The sequence below is a fragment of the Passer domesticus genome, chromosome 23 (assembly GCF_036417665.1).
Source record: "Passer domesticus isolate bPasDom1 chromosome 23, bPasDom1.hap1, whole genome shotgun sequence".
In the NCBI taxonomy this organism is placed as follows: Eukaryota; Metazoa; Chordata; class Aves; order Passeriformes; family Passeridae; genus Passer; species Passer domesticus.
Window position 1 is genome coordinate 6,432,928 of NC_087496.1, and position 25,247 is coordinate 6,458,174.

At 47.2% G+C, this 25,247-nt stretch overlaps 4 protein-coding genes across 5 annotated transcripts; 3 read left to right on the plus strand and 1 right to left on the minus strand.

The window, feature by feature from the left end:
- Nucleotides 1-1,018: 1,018 nt before the first annotated feature.
- NKAPD1 (NKAP domain containing 1) lies at nt 1,019-5,031 on the plus strand. The gene is made up of 5 exons (XM_064397958.1): nt 1,019-1,195; nt 2,492-2,592; nt 2,775-2,930; nt 3,381-3,434; nt 3,833-5,031. The coding sequence occupies exons 1-5, from the start codon at nt 1,127-1,129 to the stop codon at nt 4,356-4,358; spliced, it is 906 nt and encodes a 301-aa protein (XP_064254028.1). The 5' UTR covers nt 1,019-1,126; the 3' UTR covers nt 4,359-5,031.
- A 557-nt stretch (nt 5,032-5,588) lies between these two features.
- SDHD (succinate dehydrogenase complex subunit D) lies at nt 5,589-9,480 on the plus strand. The gene is made up of 4 exons (XM_064397980.1): nt 5,589-5,741; nt 6,408-6,512; nt 7,525-7,669; nt 8,838-9,480. Exons 1-4 carry the CDS (start codon nt 5,696-5,698, stop codon nt 9,001-9,003), a joined length of 462 nt encoding a protein of 153 aa, XP_064254050.1. The 5' UTR covers nt 5,589-5,695; the 3' UTR covers nt 9,004-9,480.
- On the minus strand, nt 8,905-25,154 carry IL18 (interleukin 18). Of its 2 annotated transcripts, XM_064397978.1 has the most exons (7): nt 24,924-25,154; nt 21,427-21,471; nt 13,149-13,222; nt 12,516-12,524; nt 11,869-12,006; nt 10,978-11,123; nt 8,905-10,857 (listed from the first exon to the last, which is right to left on the minus strand). In XM_064397978.1, the coding sequence occupies exons 3-7, from the start codon at nt 13,213-13,215 to the stop codon at nt 10,612-10,614; spliced, it is 606 nt and encodes a 201-aa protein (XP_064254048.1). In that variant the 5' UTR covers nt 13,216-13,222; nt 21,427-21,471; nt 24,924-25,154; the 3' UTR covers nt 8,905-10,611. The 2 variants fall into 2 exon arrangements, with proteins under 2 accessions (XP_064254048.1, XP_064254049.1); XM_064397979.1 differs by lacking the exons at nt 21,427-21,471; nt 24,924-25,154 and adding an exon at nt 14,110-14,441.
- On the plus strand, nt 19,076-21,378 carry TEX12 (testis expressed 12). Its single transcript, XM_064397981.1, has 5 exons — nt 19,076-19,094; nt 19,520-19,618; nt 20,100-20,205; nt 20,307-20,358; nt 20,618-21,378. The coding sequence occupies exons 2-5, from the start codon at nt 19,562-19,564 to the stop codon at nt 20,760-20,762; spliced, it is 360 nt and encodes a 119-aa protein (XP_064254051.1). The 5' UTR covers nt 19,076-19,094; nt 19,520-19,561; the 3' UTR covers nt 20,763-21,378.
- Nucleotides 25,155-25,247: the final 93 nt, after the last annotated feature.

Consider the following 25,247-nt stretch of genomic DNA (forward strand, 5'->3'; position numbering starts at 1 on the left):
CAGCATTAAATACTTGAAGAGAGCTGCTCTAACCGTGGCATCCTGTCCATTTATTTATTTAACAAAAACACATCACCACTGTTCCTGCTGTCCCTGTGGTTCTTTTCTACAGCACATAGCAAGTACTGGAACTAAATATTCAACTATTCTTTGAGTATTTACAGTATTTACTCCTTTTTTAGTAAGTTTGGTGGTGTTACTATTCCTCCAACCTTCCTTTTCTGCTTGCATCTCTAAAGGCATTTGAGATATTCACCCCTCATGAGTAAAAAGTGAATTAAAAACGCCCTTAACCCCACTCCTAGCAAAGATTTTCACTCTGGGCTTTTGTTATCTGCCAAAACATCAAGAAGTTTCAGTCGTTTTCCCAAGCTCTGTTCCTGCAGAAGTATCTTACAACAGCTTTGCTAAATGCTGGCTAAGAAAATCCACGATTATGGAAAACGATTAATTAGAAGGTAATTAAGGCAATAAATTAAATTACAAATAAGACTCAAAATTGATTAAAACTTAAAACGTTATTGAAAACATTACTTAAATTTAAATCATTACTTAAAATTGAACTTAAACCATTACTTAAAATTGAATTTAAACCATTACTTAAATTTTATTAGCCAAGTAATTGATTCAAACTATTAACGAGTTACATCGTTTCCAGCATTACCAACCACAGTGCTTCTGGGAATTTTTGCGTTCGTCTGCGGTATTTTTTCCCCAAAAGAGGATTTCTTCAGAGCAGCCACTTGCTGTCCCGGGCCCATGGCGGTGTCGGGCAGCGGGGCCTAGGCCGGTCCGAGCCGCGGGGGGCTGGATGCGGTGTCGGGCCGGGTGATACCGGGGCGGTACCGGGGCAGTACCGGGGTGGTACCGGGGCAGTACCGGGGTGGTACCGGGGCGGTTCGGCTCCGTCCCGGCCGCCCGGAGCCCGCGGCCCTCACGGCCCTCACGGCCATGGCGGCGCCGTTGCCCCGGAGACGGCGCCGGAAGCGGCGCGCGCGCGGCCCCGCGCGTTTCCGCGTCCCCCGCCCGGCCCGGCCCGGCCCGGCCCGGCCCCGCCGCCAACCGCGCCCGCCCCGGCACCGGCACCGGCACCGCGCCCGGGGCCGCCCGCCGCAGCGCCCGCAGCATGTCCCGCGTGCCCGTGGGGAAGGTGCTGCTGCGCAACGTCATCCGCCACACCGGAGCGCACAACAAGGTGAGGCCCGCGCCGAGCGGGGCCTGCGGGGCCGAGCGGGGCGCGCCGGGCTGCGGGGACAGCGTGAGGGACAGCCCGGGGTGCGGGGGTACCGTGACGAACATCCCGGGCTGTGGGGGACACCGTGAGGGACAGCCCGGGGTGCGGGGACAGCGTGAGGGACAGCCCGATGTGCGGGGACACTGTGAGGGACATCCCGAGCTGTGGGGACACCGTGAGGGACACCCCGATGTGCGGGGACACCGTGAGGGACATCCCGGGCTGTGGGGACACCGTGAGGGACACCCCGGTGTGCAGGGACACCGTGAGGGACAGCCCGGGCTGTGGGGACACCGTGAGGGACACCCCGGGCTGTGGGGACACCGTGAGGGACACCCCGGTGTGCAGGGACACCGTGAGGGACAGCCCGGGCTGTGGGGACACCGTGAGGGACACCCCGGGCTGTGGGGACACTGTGAGGGACAGCCCGGGGTGCGGGATACCGTGAGGGACATCCCGGGCTGTGGGGACACTGTGAGGGACAGCCCGGGGTGCGGGATACCGTGAGGGACATCCCGGTGTCCGGGGACACCGTGAGGGACAGCCCGGGCTGTGGGGACACTGTGAGGGACAGCCCGATGTGCGGGGACATCCCGGTGGTGGTCCTGGTACACTCCAGGCTGTGGGGACACCGTGAGGGACATCCTAGTGTGCGGGGACAGCCCCAGGCTGCAGGGACATCTCGGTGTACGGGACATTCCGGTGGTGTCCCCGGTGTCCCGGTGATGCGGGGCAGGCTTCGAGCCCCGCCGCTGATCCCGCAGGAGACAGCGGGAGCTTTGGGCAGAAATCCGAGGAGTTCGGTAAAATCGGCCCCCTCCTTTTGGTTTAACGCCGTTCCGGTTTCCCCCGAGTTTCGGTTTCACTCCGTTTGTCGCCCCGGTGAGGGAGTATGGCTGTGTTTGCTTAAAAAGTAGCAAATCCTCAATGGGTTTTGTTTTGTTTTGTTTTATTTGCTGCGCTGTGTGCTTTTAATTGCATGAAACAATTTGAACTCTGCGTGCACAAGCAGGATTTTAGTGCGAGGTTAAGCAACTCCATTAAGTTCAGCAAACTTATTTCATGAATCATAATTCAGCAGGTCTAACCGCCACCAGGAAGTTCTCTTTTGGATACAGATATGTGTAAATAATCCTTTTTTTTGGGCATGGTAGGAAAGGTGGCTGTGAGTTCCCTTAGCAGGAGTGTTGAGGCTGGTGCTGCGTGACTGTGAATTTTCCCTGATGTTAAAGTAGCTTCCCTTTTTATGGCTTTCAGCTTCAGGAAGAGACAGAGATGTGGAAAATAAGGGAGTGGGAGAAGCAGACAGAAGAGACTTACTGGAAAAGGCAGAGCAGGATGCTGTCAGACACCTCCAGGTGAGACACACCACAGAAACATTCATTTTCTCCTTAAAAACTCCCTGGAAAGAGGTCAAGCCTCTGCTTAAGCCTGATCTCAGGGTGTTCAGTGTGACGTGTTGGAGGTCCCGGGTGACTGAGGGGGCTCTGGGGGGCTCTGGAGGTGTTTCCCCCCTGAAGGAGCTGTTCCCTCTCCGCAGCAGCCGCATGCGCAGCGACGGCTTCGACGAGGAGGGGCACAGGGCAGACTGGAAATCCAGGAACCCGCAGCTCCTTGACCTGGTGGAAGATGATCTCCTCAGGGCCAGATCCTGGAATAAAAAGCTGTATGAATGTGAAGCCAACATGCCAGACAGGTCTGTGGGGGGAATTCATTGTGGTTTGGAGCCCTGTACCAAAAAATGACACGTTTTCTGTGTGGTGTGTGCTGGGATGAAATAGAGCTCCAGCTCGTTTTGAGAATGAATAACATGTACAAACTTCTGCCATGTCACAGAATAACCCATTTGAGCTCATCTGTGGAGTTTCTAAGCCACACTAAGCACCAAAAGCCCAGCCCTAAGCTTAATATTTATTACTCTGCCCAATAAGGTTAAAAAAAATATCTCAGGAAACACAAGTCCAGGGTTAGATTTAATGAAATCAGTTGTGGTTTGAGAACATAAGGTGGATTTAAATAACACCAGTCCTATTTCCTTCCTTCCTGTCTAAATTCTGATTCATTCTGTGGCTCTGCCTTTTCAAAATTCCTTTTTTGTCCTCAAACACGTTGTCTGTTTTTAATGGGTGGTTCTGCTTTCTTACAGGTGGGGGCACAGTGGATACAAAGAGTTGTACCCTGAAGAATTTGACACAGACAGGTAAGGCAGACACTCATGGATCCAGAATCTGCCTTCTGACAAGTTCTGCAGGGAATTTTACAGACTGAATTTTGAATTTTGAATACAGATCAGTCCTGAATGCAAATCCATACTCTTAAAAAACTCAAATCCATTAATTTGGTGTGAATCTTAGGAGAATCTTTTGTAGTAATTAAGATATTCAGGTTTAGCTGGAGTTACCAAAATCTGCAAGTCTGGGAAGTAAATAAATTCTTGTAGTATCCTGGAGAGTGGAAAAACAAGATTTTAAGACAGAATTAATTATTTTTAACCTACACCCAGCAGAATCATCAATATTTTTCAGGCTCACAGATTGGATATAAATGAGTTTCATCACTCAGTGGCTTTCAGTTCACCTCCTGCTGTTCTTTTTCCAGTGATCAGCAGGAAGGAGATGAGCAAAATGCTGTCAATGGGAAGAAGAGATCCCACCTGGGGAAGCAAACAGCCCGCGAGTCCCACAAAAGGAAAAAAACCAAGAAATCCCACAAGAAGAAGCAAAAAAAGCGCTCACACAAAAAGAGGAAGAAAAAGAAAAAGGAGCAGGAGAGGAGTTCCACAGATTCCTCCCGGGGGGAGAGCGAGGGCTCAGGAGAGGAGACTCCAAGCACCCGGAAAGGAAAACACAAGCGCAAGAAAAAGCCCAGGAAAGTGCCTGCCAAGGAACCTACCTCTTCTTCTGGGCAGGAGAGTGACTTTTGCCATGCAAGCAGCTCCAGCACCAGCAGCTCTGAGGACACTGAATCCGAGGGGAAAAAGGAGAAACGGCCCCCAAGGAAGAGAAAGAAGCGGCACAACTCCGTGCCCGAGAGGCCGAGCGAGGTGCCGGAGAAGAGGAGCAAGAGGAAGAACTGGAAGGTGGCCGGCGATGAGAAATCTGAGGACAGCTCTGATGAGGACTGAGGGGTCTGGGGTGCAGCTCAGAGCGGCAGGGGAGCACAGAGGCAGGTCTGTGTCACTCAGCACTGCCCCACTGCTCCTGCACTGGTTTACACGCGCTGCCAGCCCACAGGGAGCAGCGAGCCTGGGCAGCACTGCAGGACAGCACCTCCCTGGCCCACAGGCGGGCTCCTCCTGCCAGCTGGGCTCTGATCAGGTTGTTTTTTTCCTTAAATTGTGTTTGAACAGATTGCTCTTTGGCTCACCAAAACAATGGCCAGTAGGAGAGAGGACGGGCTGATAAATCAAGCTGGTAACAGGGGAAATGTCACTGTAACCCCCACAGCAGTATTGTCTTCTCATCCACCAAAAGCAGAGCTGTGGGGGCAAGCACAGGGTCAGCTGGACACGGAGGGGAGCTGGGGGAATACTCCCATTCCAGCTGAAGGGGCAGTGACTTCTCTAATGTGAAAAAAGCCACCAGTTTGCCTGGTTTAGACTCCTGTGCAGAGCCTGCTCCACCGTGTCTACGTTCCTTCCTTCTCCATGGGGATGCTGAAACCATTTGTGCTGACAGAGGGGCCTCGGTGGGTGTTGTGTCCTGTCTCTGCTCTGCCCAGTGTCACTGGAGAAACTGGTACCAGGCCGTTCTCCCTGCAGCGAACAGCCAAGCCTTTTAATAAAATAAATAAATCCAGATGTGTTTGATGCTTTTGTCATTGTTCTGGAGCAGAGCCCGGGCACAGAGCACAGGCAGAGTCTGGGTGGTGCCTGTGTTCTCCCTGTGCTGTTTGTTTCTGCTTGACCACACTTGCAGATGAAATCAGGGCACTGGGGATGTGTGGCGTGATTGTTGTGTCCTGGACGAGCACAAAGCAGTGCTACAGTGGCCCTAAATCTTCACTCCAAGCCCTGATTGCTGTTATTTTTTTCCCTTCAAGTGGAAAGAAAAATAGGATGTTCACAGAGGTGTTCAAGGTGTGTACCAAGGTGTGAACGCACAGGGCAGGAGCACCTGGGTCTGCTGCGGGGTTTAACAGAATTATAGAGTTACAGAACGGGCTGGAAGGGAACTTAGAGACATTGCAGTTCCCTGAGCACCACACCTTCCACCAGGCTGCTCCAGCCTGCCCTTGGGCGCTTCCAGGGATGGGGCAGCCACAGCTCCTCCGGGCAGCCGTGCCAGGGCCTGCCCGCCCTCACAGCGGAGGATTCCTTCCCTAACCCATCCACGGCTCTCTCTGGCGGCTCACGGCCGCTGCGGCGCCCGGCGGAGCTCGGGGCCGCTGCCCCGGCGGCGGAAGCGGCGGCGGAAGCTCGGCAGCGCTTCCGTGTCCGGGCGCGGTGCCCTTGGAGCGGACATGGCGCTGGCGCTGCTGCGGCCGCGGCCCCGCGGGGCCGCCCTGGGTGAGCGGGGCCGGGGCTGCGGGAGCGGGACCCCGGGGGTGCGGGACCCCGGGGGTGCGGGACCCCGGAGGGTGCGGGATCCCGGGGGGTGAAGGACCACGGGGGGTGCGGGATCCCGGGGGGTGAAGGACCACGGGGGGTGCGGGCCCCTCGGGTCATGCGGGATCCCGAAGGTGCGGGAGCCCGGAGGGTGCTGCGTTCCGGAGGCTGCGGGACCCTCGGATGATGCGGGACCCTGGTGGCTGCGGGACCCCGGAGAGTGTGGGATCCTGGTGGCTCCGGAACGCTGGAGGATGCGGGATCTCGGAGGCTGCGGGGTTCCGGAGGCTGCGGGACCCTTGGATGGTGCGGGACCCCGGGGAGTGCGGGATTCCGGAGGATGCGGGACCCCGGAGGGTGCGGGACCCCGGTGGCTCAGGAGCCCCGGAGGGTGTGGGATCCTGGTGGCTCCGGGGCCCCGGAGGGTGCGGGATCCCGGTGGCTCCGGGGCCCCGGAGGGTGCGGGATCCTGGTGGCTCAGGGGCCCCGGAGGGTGCGGGATCCTGGTGGCTCAGGAGCCCCGGAGGGTGCGGGATCCTGGTGGCTCAGGAGCCCCGGAGGGTGCGGGATCCCGGTGGCTCCGGGGCCCCGCAGGGTGCGGGCTTCTCACGCCCCGCTGTCCCGCAGCTCTGCTCGGCTCGGCCCTGCTCCGCCGCCCCGCCGCGCTCGGTGCCGCCGCCGCCCGCTGCGCTCCGGCCCGCGACAGCCACGGCCCGCCCCGCCAGGGACACGGTACGGCCCCGTCTGTCTGTCTGTCTGTCTGTCTGTCCGTGTGTGTGGGCGGGGGTCTCGTTTTCCCGGGATCAGGATCCTTTTCCATCCCTGGAACTGCTGAACCCGAGCGCCCGGGTCTAGCTCAAGGCATCCTACCTACCCATGGGTTAGGTGATCCTTCAGGTCTGTTCCAACTTCTGAATATTCTGTGGTTCAGTCAAGAATGGGCTGTAAAGGAGCAGGTTTTGGCTTAGTCCTTCAAGGCACCAGCAGCGGTGCAAGGATAAAGGACAGAGGTGATGGAGGTGGTACCTGAAGGCCACACAAGGACTTAAAAACAAGATGAGCTTTAAGGTCCCTCCCATCCCAAACCAGGCTGAGTCTATAATTTTTTTGGGCCACTCTAGGAGGTTTTAAGTGGCAGCTGTAACAAATAGAAGAGATTTATGGTGCAGTGGTTTTCTTGTTGGGTGATGTATGGTTATGGGTGTTACCAGCAAAGGAAAAAATAATCCTAAATGCCCATTGATTTAAGGGAAAAGCTGTGAGGTACTGAGCGTTATAGATAGGGCAGTAACTGTGCAGAGATGTTATTTGTGATAAATGATGGTGCACTTGTGGTGCCTCAGGCTGTGAGGAGTGTGTGAGCCCTGACCTTCAGCAGCACTTCTACTAATTAATAGAATAGTTAATAGCATTCAGTTTGCACTTTGCCCAAGTCCAAACTTCAGATCCTTTGCTTTCCTTATCTTGTCACTTTCTAAATTTCTTTTCTGCGTGCCAAAAGGAAGGAAAACATTTGCATTTTGGTTCAGGTGGATGGATGTCTGTGTGTTAGCTGAGCACTTCGGGGGCGTCGCGTTGATAATTTCACAGGGTCAGCTCTTGGTGGCCTCAGCCTGGGTTGATGCTCCTGTTGTGTTCCCAAGCATTGCCCATGCAGGGTTTTGGTTTGCAAACCCCAGCTTTCAAAGCCATCCCTCCAGCCCTCGGCGGAGAGGCTTTTCCCTGAGAATGTCTCTCCTTGCAGGCGGTTCCAAGGCTGCATCTCTGCACTGGACCGGGGAGCGAGCGGTCAGTGTGCTGCTGCTGGGGCTGCTCCCCGCAGCCTACCTGTGCCCCGGACCGGCCGTGGACTATTCCCTGGCTGCAGCCCTCACCCTGCACGGCCACTGGTAAGCACAGCAGGGCTCAGCTCGCAGCAAAGCACGTCCAGACCTCACCCTGCTCTAGTGTGAAACCGCTGGGAAAAGTCCTTGGTCTCCATTTTCCGTGGTTGTACTTTGCTCTTCCTTTCCCTCGCTGTTCTGCCAGTCGGAAAAATAATCCATAAAATCTCTGTAGTATCTTAACCTTCCTTGCCCCTGGAAGTGTAGAATCCTGGATGTTTTTAGCCCGTGGAAGAACCAGTGTTGTGTAAACAGAAGGAAGAGATCTGTATAAAAATTATATAAAAATATTCTGCCTCTAAAGCTCCATGCACTGGCTTTGTACATCTCAGTGGTGATGAGGTTCTGCGTAGTAAAGAGCTCACAGCAAATATTCCACCAAGGAGACCTGGATGATTATTTCCTTTTCTCCTGGATGGATGTTTGCTCAGTGTTGTTCTGCTGTGATCCTTAATGAGAGCAGGGACAGGGCTAATTAGGAGTGGATCCAGCTACACGCTTGGCCAGGCTGGCAGCATCCACCTTCCTGAGGTGATCCTGGTTTGGGAGTTCCTTGCCACAAGGATAAAGCAGATTTTCGGGGTACTTTGGGGGTGTCAGGTTTTCTTAAGCCTCAGTTTTGCCCTTAGGATTTTGTGCCAGGGATTCTTGCACTTTCCTTGCTCTGACTGGGAGCTTTTTCCCAAAACAAGCATCCGTGTGTCTCGTGTTGCTGGATAGTTCAAATCCGGACAGAAGTTCACTTCTAGATGTGGAAAAAACTGAAAATATGCTAATTTCTTTGGTTGCCACTCTTCTAATCTAAATGAGTACCCAGGAACCTTCTGTGTCTCTATGACAACAGCTGGTCCCAGATATTTCCTTGGTTTTCCTCTTTTCCAGTCCTTGGAAATCAGACAAGAAGGCAGATTCCAAGGATTCTGTTTGGAGAGCTGTGGTCAGCACTTGTTTTCCTCAAGAAAACTCTGAGCCAATCGCTGTATTTTTGATAGATTCTGGAAGGTTTTGTTTTGGTTTTGAAATAGATTCTTCCTCTTTCTGTGTGGGAACTGAGCATTCTTCAGGAAAGGCTGATGGCAGCAGGGCGAGAAAAGCGAGTTGGCAGAAGGGGGACACAAAGGGACAGATTTCAGTGAGTGAGCTTTGCTGATCTGAGCTTTTCTCTCTCGTTTAGGGGTCTGGGCCAGGTAATCACTGATTATGTGCACGGAGATGTCCCCATTAAAGTGGCCAACACGGGGCTGTACATCCTGTCTGCCCTGACCTTCGCTGGCCTCTGCCACTTCAACTACCACGACGTGGGCATCTGCAAGGCTGTGGCCATGCTCTGGAGCCTCTGAGGAGCCCCAGCCCCGACACACACGATTGTCCTCTGCTGCCTCTGCTTCATCAGCTTGTGAGCAACATCCTGCACCACAAAGGAACGGCCAAGGGTCCCCAGGGAGCCCGCAGGGAGCTCAGAGCTAGTTTAGAATATAGAGAGAAAAAAACCAGGTTTAAATGCAGATTGAAGTGGAAGATGCCCAGTGAGGGTGAGTGGATTCAAGCTGCGCTGTGAATTGGGATGAATGAGTTACACCAGTGGCAGACCTGCATAGCTAAAGGGAACTCTCCTTGTAATACCAGCTTTAATGAGTGCTTTTCTAACTGTTGGTTGGTTTCCTGTTCTGTAAAACAAGCTTGGCTTGTGAAAAACTGAACTGCTGCTTCTGACATCAGTGTGTAAGGCAGACCCTGTAACTCTTGGGACCCTGGGAGCTGATGTAGAAAAGGGAATACTTTTTTTCTTAATCCATGCAATAAAGGATTTACAGAAATTTTGTGTGTGCTTCTGAACCATTTTTACTGCTTTTGGGTTGCCTGAAAGGTTTTCTCTGTAGATAGGTCTGCTCTGCCTTACTTCATAAAATGAAGAATATTTGTATGAATTAATACTTAGGGGTGACTTAGACTTGACTTAACACAAGGATAATTAATGTCCCTTAGAAAACACAACAAGGATTGGTGTAGAATAAAAATATTTTCAATTTGACTATAGGAACGTTCAGCTTTGAAGGTTTTTATGTTCATCTGCAACACTTTTTTGAGTTTTATTTTCTAAATACTCTGGTCTGTGCTGCCCTGTGTGACAGAGAAGACAACGAAGAGGAGGCTGAGGGAATGTTCTGTTTCTTAAGGGATTTTTTAGGGGGGAACTGAGATTGTGGTTTTTAACTTCCTTCTTCATCCTGTCTGTCTTTCACATTGCCAAGGAGTAGAAAATTCTTTCCACACTCTCATGGTACTTCTGTGGCACTGTTAGTAGTGAGAGGAAGAGAATTTGTGTTACCATCAGTGACTCTGCAATGACCAGAACAACCAAGTCACTCTTTGCATTCCACAAGACTTTCTGATTTATTTTTTCTTTTTAATGCAGATTGGGAATTTTATTTATTAGCCAAAGCAGGTAGCTGGCCAGTTTTTTGATGGTGTTGTGGTCTGGTTTAAATGCCTGCATGTGTTTTTGTCCCAGGGGGAGGAGGGGCATGCAGATGTGAGTCATGGGTAAGTCCCTGGGGCAGGCTGAGGGTCTCTCATGGAAAGTGTCAGAGGTTTCCTCACACAGGATGCAGCTGGATGTGTTTAAGCTGCTCGGGTGAGAAATTCATCATCTGAGGGGTGTGGCAATGCAAAAGTCCAAACCTAATTCAAAAGCTGTTGGGTCAACAGGCATTAAAGATTTTAGGGTCAGATTCTGCAGGACTATCTTGACATGCACATTCGTGAGTGTGTAATTCTCTTCTGTCTGACTGGAAAGCATGCTTGGCCTTTTGGCAAAAACTTGCATTTATTTTTTTAATAAGTACTGACAGTAGTTAAAACATTAAACTGACTACTTTTAGATAAAGACAGACTAAAGTTTCTTTTATAAAAAAAAAGCAAACTGTTTTAAAACTTGAAGTGTTCCATCATAGGTTGTGATTTTTATTCTGACTGAACGCACATACACTGATCTTCATGGTTTCATCCACTTCATCTTTGGACAGTTTCTTAAGGATTAATTTCCTCAAATAGCCTTCTTCCTCAAAGGCCAAGAACATTCCTTTTTCCATTGAGTATTCAAACTTAAATGCCGTGGAGGAGCAGGATGTAAATGTCTTTTGGAAAAAGATGATGTTGCTTTCACCAGGAATTTCTTTGGGAACTTCTCCCTCCTGAGGAAGGAAAAAGGGAGCAGGTTAATCCCAGCACGAGCCCTGACCAGTTTTATTCCAGCTCTGGTTAATTCTGCCTGTTGGATTTGTACAGATGAGGAGGGGGAAGCAGAGCCTTACCTTGAACCTCACGATCATTTCTCCACGTTCCCTCTCACAACACATGTAATAATTCTTGTTTTCCACTTGCACGCTGAAGGCCACGGGCAACCCAGCTAAGGGCGTGGTGGTTTTGTAGCAGTGAATGCTGAAATGCATCCCTTTGCCTGGAAATAAATGGGTTATTGTTGAAAACCTGCTCCGAGGGAGCTGCACAACTGCAGCCAGGGATGTTTTACCATTCCCCTGGCAGCTCTGGCTGTCTCACCAGGATATTTTTCCTGACAGAAGAGCCAGGACTTGAATTTTTATGGCTTCTGGTTGTGCTTTATGCAATCAGGCAATAACCAGGGTGCAGCAAGGCCACCAGGCAGTGTGGGGAGGGGTCAGACCCTTCTGGGAGCATGCAGGAACTGAGACTGGCATGTGGAAGTGGCTTTCTGTAAATCAGAGCATGGCTGGATGCAGGTGATCCAGAAATAAATATGGGCAATAAATAGAGCTGTAAATAAATTGCTGAAGCACCCCAAGAAGTCAAAGCCAAAACTAAGTTTATAGCTAATATTAGAAGAAAGTAAAACCTTTTAGTGCCAATACATTGTTTGAATTTTAAAGTGATTTTTTTGTAATCCAGCATAAGAAAAAGGGAGGAATTATAAATTTCGTGACCAGAGCCAAGCAAAAATCTTAACAGCCCTTTTCCTGCATGTGGCATCCTGCAGGCTTTGGTCTAACCCAGAAATCTCATCCATCACCAATGCCAAGACACAAAATTTCACTCCCAGCTTAGTTTTCTTCTCGCAAATGAAGTTTGAAGTCATTATTCTCAGTCCCATCACTGGGCTTTGATTACAAAGAACAAAACCACTTCAGGATAAAGGTGGTGATGGTTTCTGTCTGTTTGGGAATTACCAGACTGCATCTCCTGGTCTGTCACGTTCTCAAAGGCTGCCACGTTGAGGTCGGGGCGCACCACCAGCAGTTGGCTGTTCACGTTCCTCAGCACTCGGTGCAGAGTCTTGTCCTTGCACAGGGCGTCACACTCCAGCTCTGCAGGGAAAATAAAGCAAAACTCTTCATATTTGAGCTGTTGTCTCCTCAGATCCTGCCAGTTTGCTGCCAGCTTAGTCCTGGAATCATTACGGATGTCACGTGAAAGGAGTTCTCAGAATGACATCAAACACATCATCTTTCACACCTCTGCTTGAAGCAGATTTCCCAGAATCTGAAATGTATTTATATAAGCAGAAATATATTTATAACAAAAATTTATGTATACAAGCAAGAAAAGCCGCTGTGTTTTTAATGAGAATTGAGAAGCATCAGTCCCCTTTTGCCCAAGAATTAAAGTGCATTGAAAGGTGCTGTCAGGGAAGCCACAACCCTGTGTCCTAAGAATAATTAAAGCAACATCAGCATCACAAGTATAAATAAAAAATAAAACCAAGCTGTAGCTCTGGTTTTATTTTTGCAGCCACTCTCAGTGTGAAACTTGTCCTCTCTGGATTAGCAGGTATGAAATGAGTAATAAAATCATAAAAGCCGAGTTCTCAGCTTACCATCGTCGTCTTGGTTCCAAGTGAGCAGTGAAAAAAAGGAAAGAAAAACAACATTAAGCTCTGCCCCCACAAAAGGAGTCGCTCTGTGCCCAGGCAGCCACCCACGTGTTCCCACAGCCCAGTGCCACCAAGGCTGAGCTGCTGTCACTACAGACAGGGTTTATCTGAGCAAAACAAATGAAAGCCCAGTCATTTGAGAACTGGAGTCACCACCAAACCAGAGGTATGCAAAATGCCTTTTTAGGGTTATTTAAAGGTGACAAGGTCACTCTAAGCCTAAAACTGAGGAATAATTGCATGCAAATTTTTGGTTTTGATCAGTGCTTCAAGTGAGCAAAAGGACAAGAAGAACTCATTACAAATTGCTTTTAAAGAAGAAACTGTTTCCTAACTGACTTTTTCCACAAGATCAGAAATTACTCACTCACTCCAAGTCCATTGCCAGTATTCCAACGCTTCTGTGTCCTTTCCCAGAATTTTTTGTACAAGCATCAAGTGTTCCCCTGACTCAGCTACTTGGCTAACAACACTTAAAACTGAAGTTTGTGGGGGAAGTGAAGTGAAATCAGACTGACAAAGGAATTGTGTTAAATCAGTATTCCAACAGAAAAGGTTACTAAATGCTCTAATTACCGTCAAAATAGAGGCAGAAATTTTGTCCAAGTTCTACTGCACGCACCAGAATCTCTTCAGCACTCATCTTCACCCTGCCCACAGCACAGGGAGAGGAATCAGAGTTAAGCTTGATGCTTCTTACTCCATAAAGGGATAAAAACTAAGTCTGCACACACTGATCTTACCAGGTTCCCTCTAGAAAAGCTTCTAAAATACCCAAAAGTTAGAACCCATTCTGACAGCCCCTAGAAAGGTCATCCCTTGCACTAAAGATAATAAATGTCTTAAAACCAGGTGAACAATGGAGAGATCTGACTCTTGCAATTGTGCAATCAAAATACCCAGCTTGCTCTAAAGCTTTCTCACCAGTTGAAAATGACCTTTTATACAAAAAGTGAGCAATATAAACATAAGTAAACACGCACACCCAGAGGGATTAGGGTGGGAATCACCGTGGTTTTCTTAGTCCCTGTAACAAAGCACTTTAAGGAATGTATTTGAGAAATATACATTAAAAACATATGAAATACAAAGAGATTTTCTCGTTGTATTTCATATGTTTTTAATGTAGTTGTAGCTGTGCAGAAGAGACAGCAGGCTCCCAGCAGCATCTCTGTTTGCAAACATGCACAGCCATGCCTTGGAAACGAGATATCACAACAGCCAACCCTGCACGTCTCACCCTCAGCACATAAACCTCAAAGTCCTCTGGTACCCAAAGCCCAGGGGCAAGCAGAGGCAGAACCTTTGACACAGGACTAAAGGAAAAAGTGGCCCTTGGTTTAATGGGTACAACAAAATGACTGTGCTTCTTCCCTGGATCACAGAATCAAAAAGGTTGGAAAAGACCTCCAGGATCATCAAAACAGCAAAAGATGGCTATTAGACCTTTTACCGAGGACCGTTTTTAGACCTTTTAGCGTTTGAAAGGAAGGGCAGAAGCTCAAAGGAGCTGCTGCCTCGGCCTGGAACGACTCACCCCGATGAGCCGCAGGGATGCGGGCCGGGAGCAGCGGCGGAGGGAGCGGGGGAGGCGCAGGCTCCGGGCTGGGGGCAGAGGCGGCTTCGGGGGTCCTGTCTGCCTCTTCGGGGCTCCCTTCTGTCTCCTCGGGGCTCCTTTCTGGCTTTTCGGGAAGTGCAGCAGAGCGATGAGAGCCGGGAGAAGGGCAGGGTGCAGGGCGGTGGCTCTCGGTGCTCCTTTCTGGTTCTGCGGGATCTGCAGCCGGGCGATGGGAGCCGGGAGAAGCGTAGGATGCGGGGCGGGAGCAGAGGTGGCTCTCGGTGCTCCTTTCTAGCTCCTCGGCGCTCCTTTCTGGCTCCTCAGGAGTCCTTTCTGGCTTCTTGGTGCTCCTTTCTGGCTCTCGGTTCTTCTTTCTGGTCCTCCGGGAGCTGCACCCGGGCGATGGGAGCCGGGGCAAGCTCAGGATGCCGGGCGGGAGCAGAGGTGGCTCTCGGTGGTCCTTTCTGCCTCTTCGGGAGTCCTTTCTAGCTCTTCGGTGGTCCTTTCTGTCTCCTCGGTGGTCCTTTCTGGCTCTTCAGGAGTTCTTTCTGGGCTCCTCGGGAGCTGCAGCCGGGCGATGTGAGCCGGGAGAAGTGCAGGATGCGGGGCGGGAGCAGAGGTGGCTCTCGGTGGTCCTTTCTAGCTCCTCGGTGCTCCTTTCCGTTTCCTCTGTGGCCCTTTCTGGCTTCTTGGTGCTCCTTTCTGTCTCCTCGGTGCTCCTTTCTGTCTCCTCGGTGCTCCTTTCTGTCTCCTCGGTGCTCCTTTCTGGCTTCTTGGTGCTCCTTTCTGTCTCCTCGGTGCTCCTTTCTGTCTCCTCGGTGCTCCTTTCTGTCTCCTCGGTGCTCCTTTCTGGCTCTCGGTGCTCCTTTCTGGCTCTTCGAGAGTCCTTTCTGTCTCCTCGGTGCTCCTTTTTTTTTCCCTCGGTGCTCCTTTCTGGCTCTCGGTGCTCCTTTCTGTCTCTCGGTGCTCCTTTCTGGCTCCTCGGGATGGGAGCCGGGGCAAGCGCCGCTGCGGAGCTGCCCGGCTCAGGACCGGAGCTGTGCCACGGCCACCCCGGCTCGGGTCCCCGCTGCCACCGGGGATGCCGCACCCGAGGGAAGGCAGCGGAGCCGTAACGCCGCCGGGAGGGGTTTTATAGCGGCTGGGGCGGCCGAAATGGGGACGTTTTCCCAAGGTCTGCGCCTACGTCCGCATTTCTCGCACGGCATTTCCCCTCCTCGCTGCAGGAGCCGGAGCCTTATGCAAATCTGGGGTTCCGAGGGTGGCTTTGTCCCGCTCGGTGTCACGCTGATGTCAGCGGGCTCGTCCTGCTGCTCCAGCATTCTGATGGAGGTGCTGCCCGGGGCAGCCCGGCTCCCTGCGGGAACAGCCGCTTTGGGATGGGATCTCCGCGCTGCCGGTCCTCCACTGCTGGTGGCAGCAGTGCCCGGGAATGCTGGCGAGGGCGGAGAAATCTGCCGTGGCAAACCCGGCTGCATGGGAGGAGTTCAGGGAGCTCAGCTCCTGCGCTGGGAGAACGCCCCGTCCCGCATCCCGCTGCCTCTGGGGAGAAACCGCAACTGCAGGGATGGCACAGCCCTAAAAACCAGGGCAGCAAGGTTGGGAATGAATAATTTCCCAATATCTTGGCTCAGGGCGAATTTGGGAGAAAACTTTTAAAATTATTTTATGTAGAAAGCAAATTTAAGCGTCCTTTCTTCTAAGGTGCAAAACCTGGGAATGAGTAATTTCCCAATATCTTGGCTTAGGGCAAATTTGGGAGAAAACCTCTAAAGTGGTTTTATCTAGAAAGCAAATTTAAGCGTCCTTTCTTCTAAGGTGCAAAACTTGGGAATGAATAATTTCCCAGTATCTTGGCTTAGGGCGAATTTGGGAGAAAACTTTTAAAATTATTTTATGTAGAAAGCAAATTTAAGCGTCCTTTCTTCTAAGGTGCAAAACTTGGGAATGAATAATTTCCCAATATCTTGGCTTAGGGCAAATTTGGGAGAAAACCTCTAAAGTGGTTTTATCTAGAAAGCAAATTTAAGCGTCCTTTCTTCTAAGGTGCAAAACTTGGGAATGAATAATTTCCCAGTATCTTGGCTTAGGGCGAATTTGGGAGAAAACTTTTAAAATTATTTTATCTAGAAAGCAAATTTAAGCGTCCTTTCTTCTAAGGTGCAAAACCTGGGAATGAGTAATTTCCCAATATCTTGGCTTAGGGCAAATTTGGGAGAAAACCTCTAAAGTGGTTTTATCTAGAAAGCAAATTTAAGCGTCCTTTCTTCTAAGGTGCAAAACTTGGGAATGAATAATTTCCCAGTATCTTGGCTTAGGGCAAATTTGGGAGAAATATTTTAAAATTATTTTATCTAGAAAGCAAATTTAAGCGTCCTTTCTTCTAAGGTGCAAAACCTGGGAATGAGTAATTTCCCAATATCTTGGCTTAGGGCAAATTTGGGAGAAAACCTCTAAAGTGGTTTTATCTAGAAAGCAAATTTAAGCGTCCTTTCTTCTAAGGTGCAAAACTTGGGAATGAATAATTTCCCAGTATCTTGGCTTAGGGCAAATTTGGGAGAAATATTTTAAAATTATTTTATCTAGAAAGCAAATTTAAGCGTCCTTTCTTCTAACTGGTTTGGGAAGAAGATTTCTTTGGAGAAAAGTGGGGAAAACCTGGTTATTCAACAGGCAAAGCATTCACTAGCACATAAAATGAACAATATTAAACGATATAACTTTTTGGTGCTCTGAAGAGATGACAAACTCAGGAAGTCCATCCGTGGGCTGTAGCTCGGCTCACTCAGTCTCTTATCAATCTCTTATCAGTCTCTGATCAGTCCTGGTGTTGGAAATGCTGCAGCCCAGGCCCGGCCTGGTGGGCTAGAGGTGAGAGCTGCTGGTGCTCTTCTGGTTTAAATTCATCTAAAGAAAAAGAAAAAAACACAATCCAGGGAACTTCTCTGCCTCAGCTAGCTAAAAACTAACTAAAACCAAAAGAGAGCTCTGTCCTGCTGTCTGTCTGTCCACAGAGTGGAGGAGTGAGCGCAGTGTCTGCAAACAAACTGCGCTTCTTCTTCCCCCTTTGCTCTCAGGACCAACCTGAAAGGTGCAAAACTGATTTCTGGGCTGAACAGACAAAAGGGGGTACGAGCATCATAAAATCACCGCGGTTATTTACACCTCCCTGCCTGGATTTGCTGTTTCTGCACTGGTCAGAGGTTAGGGCACTCAGCCCTGCATAAATCGAGGAGCCCCAAGTTGTGAGGATGATAAAAACACCCCAAATCCCCACGTCAAACCCAAACCCAAGTCCCCAAGACATTGTCTCAGCTGTTCACATGCCTTTGGGGGCTCTTGGAGGTAAAAAAAAGCCCCAAAGTTCATAGGAATGCTTTAATATCTGTGATAAACATGAGGAGGTGGTTTTGAGGTTAAAAGCACAGCTTTCAGCTTTACGTGAAATGGTGAAGATAAAAAAAAACCCCTGCCTTTTTTACTAATAACCCTGGATTTTGGCTGGTTTAGCCAAAAACATTTTTCAAAAATTAATACTGTGCTAATAATTTATAATTTAAGTTTAAATATACATTCAGATAATTTTTTATTTTGTATTAGCTGTTGGCACTAATCCTTTTGGCCAATTGATATTCCATACAAGGAGGACTTGGTCTTTCATGTCAGCTTTGGAGAGCCTTAAAATTTAATTAGTTCACTGAACACATTGAATAAAAGGCATTTCCTTATCCTTTATGCACATATTTGCATTTTTCAGGACCAGATCTAACTGGAACAATGGCTTTTGTGGTACAGTTTAGACTTTTCATTTCTCCTGAAATTTAATATCTCCAATCAAGAGGAACTGCAACTACTTTTAGAGTAATGGCTTAGATAATTTTGCTCCAGTTTTAAAGGAACTGGAACTCCAGTAAGAGTGAACTCTCTCCCCTTAGACAATTTTCTCTTAAATGTATTAATGTTTTACTTTCAGTCTGAGTTTTATTTATAGACTACCATATCTATAAGAAAATGGAAATGAAAATTCAGATGTCTAATTTGTTTTACTTCAGATCGTCTGTTAATAAAAGCTATTATGATGACACAATTAAGTAAACATCTCAAGAATATTTCCCTAACATGTTCTGTCATATCTGTTTCTGAATGTTTTGATAGTAATGCTAATAACACAATTATCTATGGGATATCTGATAATTAAATGAAGTGGGCTATGGTCGCTTATTAAAAGTTGTTTCTATTTTGAGGAAGTATTTAGTTCTTGTTCCTTCAGGAGTTTGATTTCTCATGCTGATATTTTATTTTCCTCTGTGGATGATGTACGTGAGATTGAGGTCCTTTCCTCTCTTCAAAACAGAAAATAGAAAAATAAAGAAAAGAAAGAAAAAAAGGAAAAAAAAAACCCAGACAAGTCAGAGGCAAACTTTACATAACATTACCTACCATAACTTAATATATCATAACGTAAATCACATAATATAGCACAACATTATCATAAATTCCCATCTTGCAATAAATTATTTCACTGTAGCGAACAAAGACACGATTCACCTACCAAGACACACAGCCTTGGGAAATATGCAGTTTTATTCTCCGCTCATTAGCAAAAGAAAGAAAATATGGTCTTGGCACCCCTGTGTTGCGGTGGTGTAACTCATTTTAGTGTTATTCATTTCAGTGTTACTCATTTCAGTGTTACTCATTTTAGTGTTTTCATGCCTTTTAGTGTTTTTACTCATTTTAGTGCTGTTACTCATCTTAGTGCTGTTACTCATTTTTGCGTCTTTACTCATTTTAGTGCCTGGTCGCTCCAATTGCGCTCATTTCTGGCTCGTTTTTTTGAGGCAGATCCATCGGATTTTGCTTAGAAGGTGAAATTTGACGGAAAGGTTTGAGGAACTGTTCAAAGCTGTCACTGATCTAAAGGTCAGGGTCGGAGCCGCTGCCTTGGCCCTCAGGGTCTAAAGGTCAGGCTTCTCCACCGAGGGTGACACCGGGGATGCCACCAGCCCTGAGGGGAACTGGTGTCCCTTGTGCCTCTCCCTTGTGTCCTGTCCCTTGTTTTTCGTCCCTTATTTCTCGTCCTTTGTCCCTTTTCCTTCGTCCTCACAGTCGCGGCCCCTCACGGCCATTGCCCGCCCTCCTGAAGGGGAAGCGGCGGGGCCGGGGCGTCCTGGCCGCCTCGGTGCCCTCAGGCTCTGCGGGGATCAGAAAGGTTAAAACCCCTCTGATATCGAATTAAATCCTCTCTGATATCGAATTAAACCCCCTCTGATATCGATTTCAGGCCGGCCCGGGACTCCCCGCCATTCCAGCCCTTTTTGAGGCGCTGCCTCCCCCGTGAGAGGAGCGCCCTTGCAGAGGCTGCAGGTTTTACAGGTTTTTATTTCAGCGTTCTCCTCAGCAAACGCCTCGTGCTTTTCGTGAGGCAGCCATGGCGAGCAACTCGCAAAAAGCAGAGAAAAGCAGAAATAAAAGCAAAAAGATAGAGGTGAGTTGTGCTGTGTGAGGGAGGACCCCCATCCCATGTCCTCCTCTGGGTTGAAGGAACAGAGATCCATGGAATTTTAGAGAGGTTTAGGGCAACAGAAATTACCGTTTTTGTGTGGGGAAACCGTAGTTTCTCTGAGGGCTTGAAGCCCAGCAAAATTGGGTAAGCACTGGGACATATTTATGTAGAACTTCTAGAGAGAGAGCATCTGAAGTGCTTTTACTGAGATATATATACACTACATATATCAGTATATAGATATAAATAAGTGTGTATATATAAATAAATGTATATATATACACAGAGATCTCAGTCTGGTACTTCCACCCACTCCCCAAGATGCTCACGATGCTGTTAACCCACTTGCATTTTCTCCAACAACACCCTCAAAGTCTTTTTAAAGCTCTTCTTTCTCTCAGCTGAACTCTGTGCAAAGGGGTTTTCCCAGCACTGTATTTTTCCTAATGTGCTCTGTTGTTAGAATGAAGCTTCAGAAAATCCTCCACTGCCTGACAAAACAGATTTGGCTCCTTCTGAGGACTCGCAGTCCCTTTTCAAGACTGAACCACTGGAAGAGGTTTTAAATGGTGATGTAGTAAATATAGTGGAAGTAAGTATGGAATGACCTAATTTCATCTTGAGATTCAGCCAAATGTTTAAATGAAATTATCTTTTTCTCTCTTAACAGAGATCAGCAAAGAAATTAACGACTTGTTATCAAAATATGCTGACACTATAAGGCAAGTTAACTTTGTGCTATTTGCACAGCAATTTTAAAATTCTCTAGGTAAGATGGATGGGTGGCTGCAGTTTAGGGAAATTAACACTGAAAACTGTCAAACAGATCTTGAAAGAAAAATGGTGGTTTTTATTACAGCAGAGGATTAATTTGGTCAGATACTGGGTCTTGGTAGACAACACATTTTTAAGAAAAACATAAAAGTAGTGAGAAAGTGAATGGCATTACATTGATTTTAACCACAGATTTCTTCACTTTAGTGAAAGAATAGAGTTGGATTCTTCTTATGTTCAGGAGCTTGATGAGATCCTAAAAGAAGCCAGGGCCATAGAAAAGCACTTAAAGGAGAAAAGGGAGAAGCTGAAACAGAGATTCACTGTCATTGCCAACAGTCTGCAAAGCTAAATGGAGTTTGTTGCAGAAATGCAGAGCCACAGTTGTGTTTGTGTATGAAAACAAACTGTGATGAGTGTTGTGATGTCTGTTTCTTGGATAAATGTTTCTGTCAGTTCAGGAAACTTCAAGTTAAGCAGCTACTTAGTGTTTAAATAATAGTGTAGTGGTAGTTAATAAAAAAAATTCTGAATACCTGTTTTAAATCCTGTGACTCAAGAGATTAAGGCATTAAGCCTTGTTAACACATTAAACATAGCAAAAACATTTCTGTGAAATATAGAAATTGATGATGTAAGTGGAAAATAACCTCAGATGATTCCATGTTAACTATTTTCTGGCTATGGTATTTTTTTTTCCTTTCTACTTTAAAAAATGTTTTCGTGCTAAAATCTCAGTAGAATATACTTGCAATCTTATTTCCATTTTGCCTCAGAATGTAAACAGGCTGAAAAGATCAGCTTAGAAATAAGAGAGCTCTATAAAGAACTTTGAGAAAGTATAAAGTCTTAATTTCAAAAGCATTGTGATAGGGTAATGTGTGTTACATTTCAAGGTCATGTTGATATAAAACATAATCAAAGCTTTGCTGTTGATGTCAATAATTAAATAGATAATGCTACCATGATTTATGTTATTTTATTTGGCTACATGAGTGTTGTTTGTTGATACTCACTTTTTCTGAGAACACTGAGCCCTTTTTCTTTCTTGTCACTTTACTCTGTTTAAAAAAAAAGAAAAGATGACACATGGAATGTACAAAGGATCACTTGTACAAAGTGTGGGGCTTATGTAATAAAGAGAAGTGCTGCAGCAAGATATATTCCCATCTCTAGCCCAGCAGTGTGCAGTGATTTCCTCTTCAAATCCTCTCAGCCCTAATCCACCCTCCTTTCCCCCTTTCCTGAGCTCAAAGCCAGACGTGCTACGTGTCACAGCGACACGATTTAAAGCAAAGAATGAGAGGAACTGGACATGTAGGGTGAGATTTAGATGCCTAAAGATGCAGATATGTCCTTAGCAGGATTTTCGTAGTGCCTAAGCATGGTGTAAGCGCCTTACCCGCTTAGGAATTTTGGAAAATCCCATAAGGTGCCTATCTGCATCTTTAGCATTTGAAGGCTTTCCAAAGTCTCACCACTGCTCTGCCATCATATTTAGCAGTCTCCTGTTTTTTCCCTGACACTCTCACGCTTCTCTGTTTGTACAGAGAAATATGGGAGAAAAGGAGAAGATGTCAGAAGTGACATTTTCTAAAATATTGTGCTGGGTGTTTCTGAAATCCTCATCTCTGGTGATGACACAACCCGGAGTTTCACAATGACGTCTGCCAAGGGCCTGAACTCAGACATTTACCTGCAGTTCTTTATGAATAACAAAGAAAAGTTACACAAATCTGGTTACTGAGCAGCATCTGCCTGTTACTGCATCTGAGCTCTTTGTGCTTGGGGAAATCGTGCAGCCTTTTTAGAGCCTCTGGGTTTGGATTATCTCCATTTATGTGGCCAATATATCCAACTATTATTAAGTGTCAGAACTTAGATTGTGGGATACAACAATTTGATAAGGTTTTTCCCATGGGGAATCAAGTGTTCCTGTTGCAGCAGTTTGCTCTATTTGAAAACTTCATAAAATCCAACAAAAATGAGTAAAACTCCACTTTTAAAACAATGAAGGATGGCTTAGTGCAGTTCCATCCAAGACATATTTTTAGAATAATAACTTTTGGTTTTTTACAGTGATTTCTTATACAGTTGGTTGTCACTCCAATTAATAACCTTTCATAGAGGGGGATCTCTGGGATAATAAGAGGAATTTAGAATTTGGGGAATAAGGTCAGTGAGTATGGCCATAGTAACCTAGGTGAGCTTATGAACAGTGTGGTTATAATTATTACATTTTTTTTAATTACTAAGAGCAACAAAGCTTCTCGTTTTCTGCACAAATTCAGGTGAGGATATATATATATATAGAAACAGTAAGTAAAATGAATTAAATATCTATTTTATAGAGTTTAGGCTTGAAATGGTGAATTCAGAAAGTTTAAAACATCCACTGAAAATAAGTCAGCCTCTCCTCTTGTGAAGTTAAATAATATTTCAGTAATGGAAATACTTCATACATTGGAAATTGTAATTGAAAATGAAAATGGAAATCAGGCATACATTTACATCTCCTTATTTAAAGGGAACTTTCCATAACTGTGCTGGTCACAGATACAGAGCACTTTTCTGCTGGCTGCTCTTTAGGGTTCCACTCAGTATCTTAATATATGAACACACTCATTGCACACTATTCTCCTTTTAAACCATTAAAAATAAAAATTTATCGCTTTCCTATTTGACTAAAACTCATCCACCTGCTGATTGCCTCCCTTATGGACTTCAGCATTTATTGGGAGAAACAAAAGAGCTTTTCTCTTCTGGTCTGACACTAAGGGCTCCTTCCTGCTCTGCCTGAGGAGTGAGCTCCTCCTGAAACCCACCTGGCACCCATCCCACCCCTATCTGCTTTCCAGTTTTACTGCAGGAGGTTTGGACAGAAAATTAATTGGCTTTCAAGCTGCTAAATCTGATCAGCAAAGCTCAGCTGGTAACTACGTTTTCTTTTAAGCTTCTCCCCTCCTCGTTTAAACTCCAGCCTATAAATTAACAAGAAGGTCTAAGATGACAGATCAGTAACAGAATATAAATGGATTTTTTTTTAAATCTGGAAGCATTTTAGATGAAGTTCCGACCCTCTTGGACTCAAGGGGATCTTGGCACTGAGCCTTTGCATTTCTGAGCTTGCTGTGAATTTCTTCACAGGCTGGAAAGTGTAAGTGATGAAAAACTCAGTTCCTCTCATTGCTCTTCTGTTATCCAAAAGCTAAAAATGGGAAATAACAGATAATGCAGAGAGTTTAGATAATCACTGATGAGAATTCTTTCCTGAGAAAAGGCTACTCTTGATTGTTTACTTAAAATGAAATTGCCTTTTAGCATAAATGTGGGTGAGAATAGGAAAAACCCCCAAATCTAGTAGGGACTAGAGGTGTTTTAGGCTCAGGACATTCTGTCCAGATTAATCAAAATTCAATTTTGCTAATGGTAGAATGCTTGACCTTTGAATTGTCTTTGAAGGTGGCACTGGAAAAGAACAGAGTGGGCATTTTGCATCAACAGGGGAACAGCCAGAAAAAAAAGGAGGGCAAAGATCCATAGCTCAGTCAGCATAAATACCATCCTGGAGACAGCCTGGAGGATATTTCTTAATTATTAATAATAAAATTTTAAAAATTCATTTATGAGAATAGCTGGCTTAATATGGAAAAATTACCAGTGGGTACAGCTTGATGTAAAATCATTGACAACAACGTGTATGATGATATAGAAAATAAGAGCAATCAGTTAGTAGGGGCAAAAAAAAGTTTAAAAGTCAATGAATACTCTTTTTTTTTTCTCATAGATCAGCCCATATGGTATTGTATAGTGATCTGCTTCCAGCTTTCCTAATTCCACATTATCCCCAATGATTTAGAAAAAGGACTTTAGCAGATATAATTACTTTTTTGAAAGAGAAGTCACAAATGCATCAATAACACACATTAAAAATGCACGGTAATCTTAAGAGCATGAAGGGTTAAGTGGAAATCAAGATTTCCAGAAACCAGAAATAATAAAGAGCTGAGGAAAGATCTGTGGGAAAAAGGTTGAAGCAGATTTGCTGAGACAAAGCACGACTCAAGGGAGGGAATAATAAGAGAGGAGCTCGAAAAGTGCAGGAAGAGAAAGCAGCTTAATTCGCAGCAGGTTTCGGATGAGCTTTAATCTGTCTGTGCATGGGGTCCCTGGAGCGCTGTGCCTGCTGCCCAGCTCCCTCTCCAGGCACAGCGCAGCCTTTTAGAGCTGCTTAGCGACACGAAACCAATGTTTCATCACAAATCCCAAGCCTGGCAGCTCGCTCCTGGCGCCCCGAAGGGCAGGGTCTGTCCTGGGGGCAGCTCAGCACGGCACGCTCCATCCTGCTGGATTTCCTGCGGGAACCCGGCAATATTCCCGAACCCCTGAGATCCGCTGAGGTGCAAAATGGCTCCTCGGGTTTTGAGAAAAAAAAAAAAAACTATTTTGCATCCCAAGTATTTCTGGGAGGTGAACACGAAGGGGAGGTGACGGGAATTCCTGGAGGAATTACCTGGGAGCCTGGCCGCTCTGACACCCCGATCCACATCCTTCCCTTGCCTGTCTGTCCGTCTCTGCGGCTGGCACGGAGCGCTGGAGCATTTTTCCCAGGCGCGGCAGTGCCCTGGCAGTGGCAGCAATGCCCCGGCAGTGGCAGTGCCCTGGCAGTCGCAGCAATGCCCTGGCAGCGGTGGCGATGACCTGGCAGCGGTGGCAGTGCCCTGGCAGCGGTGGCAGTGCCCTGGCAGCGGTGGCAGTGCCCTGGCAGCGGTCGCAGTGCCCTGGCAGCCTCAGCAATGCCCTGGCAGCCTCAGCGATGCCCTGGCAGCGGCAGTAA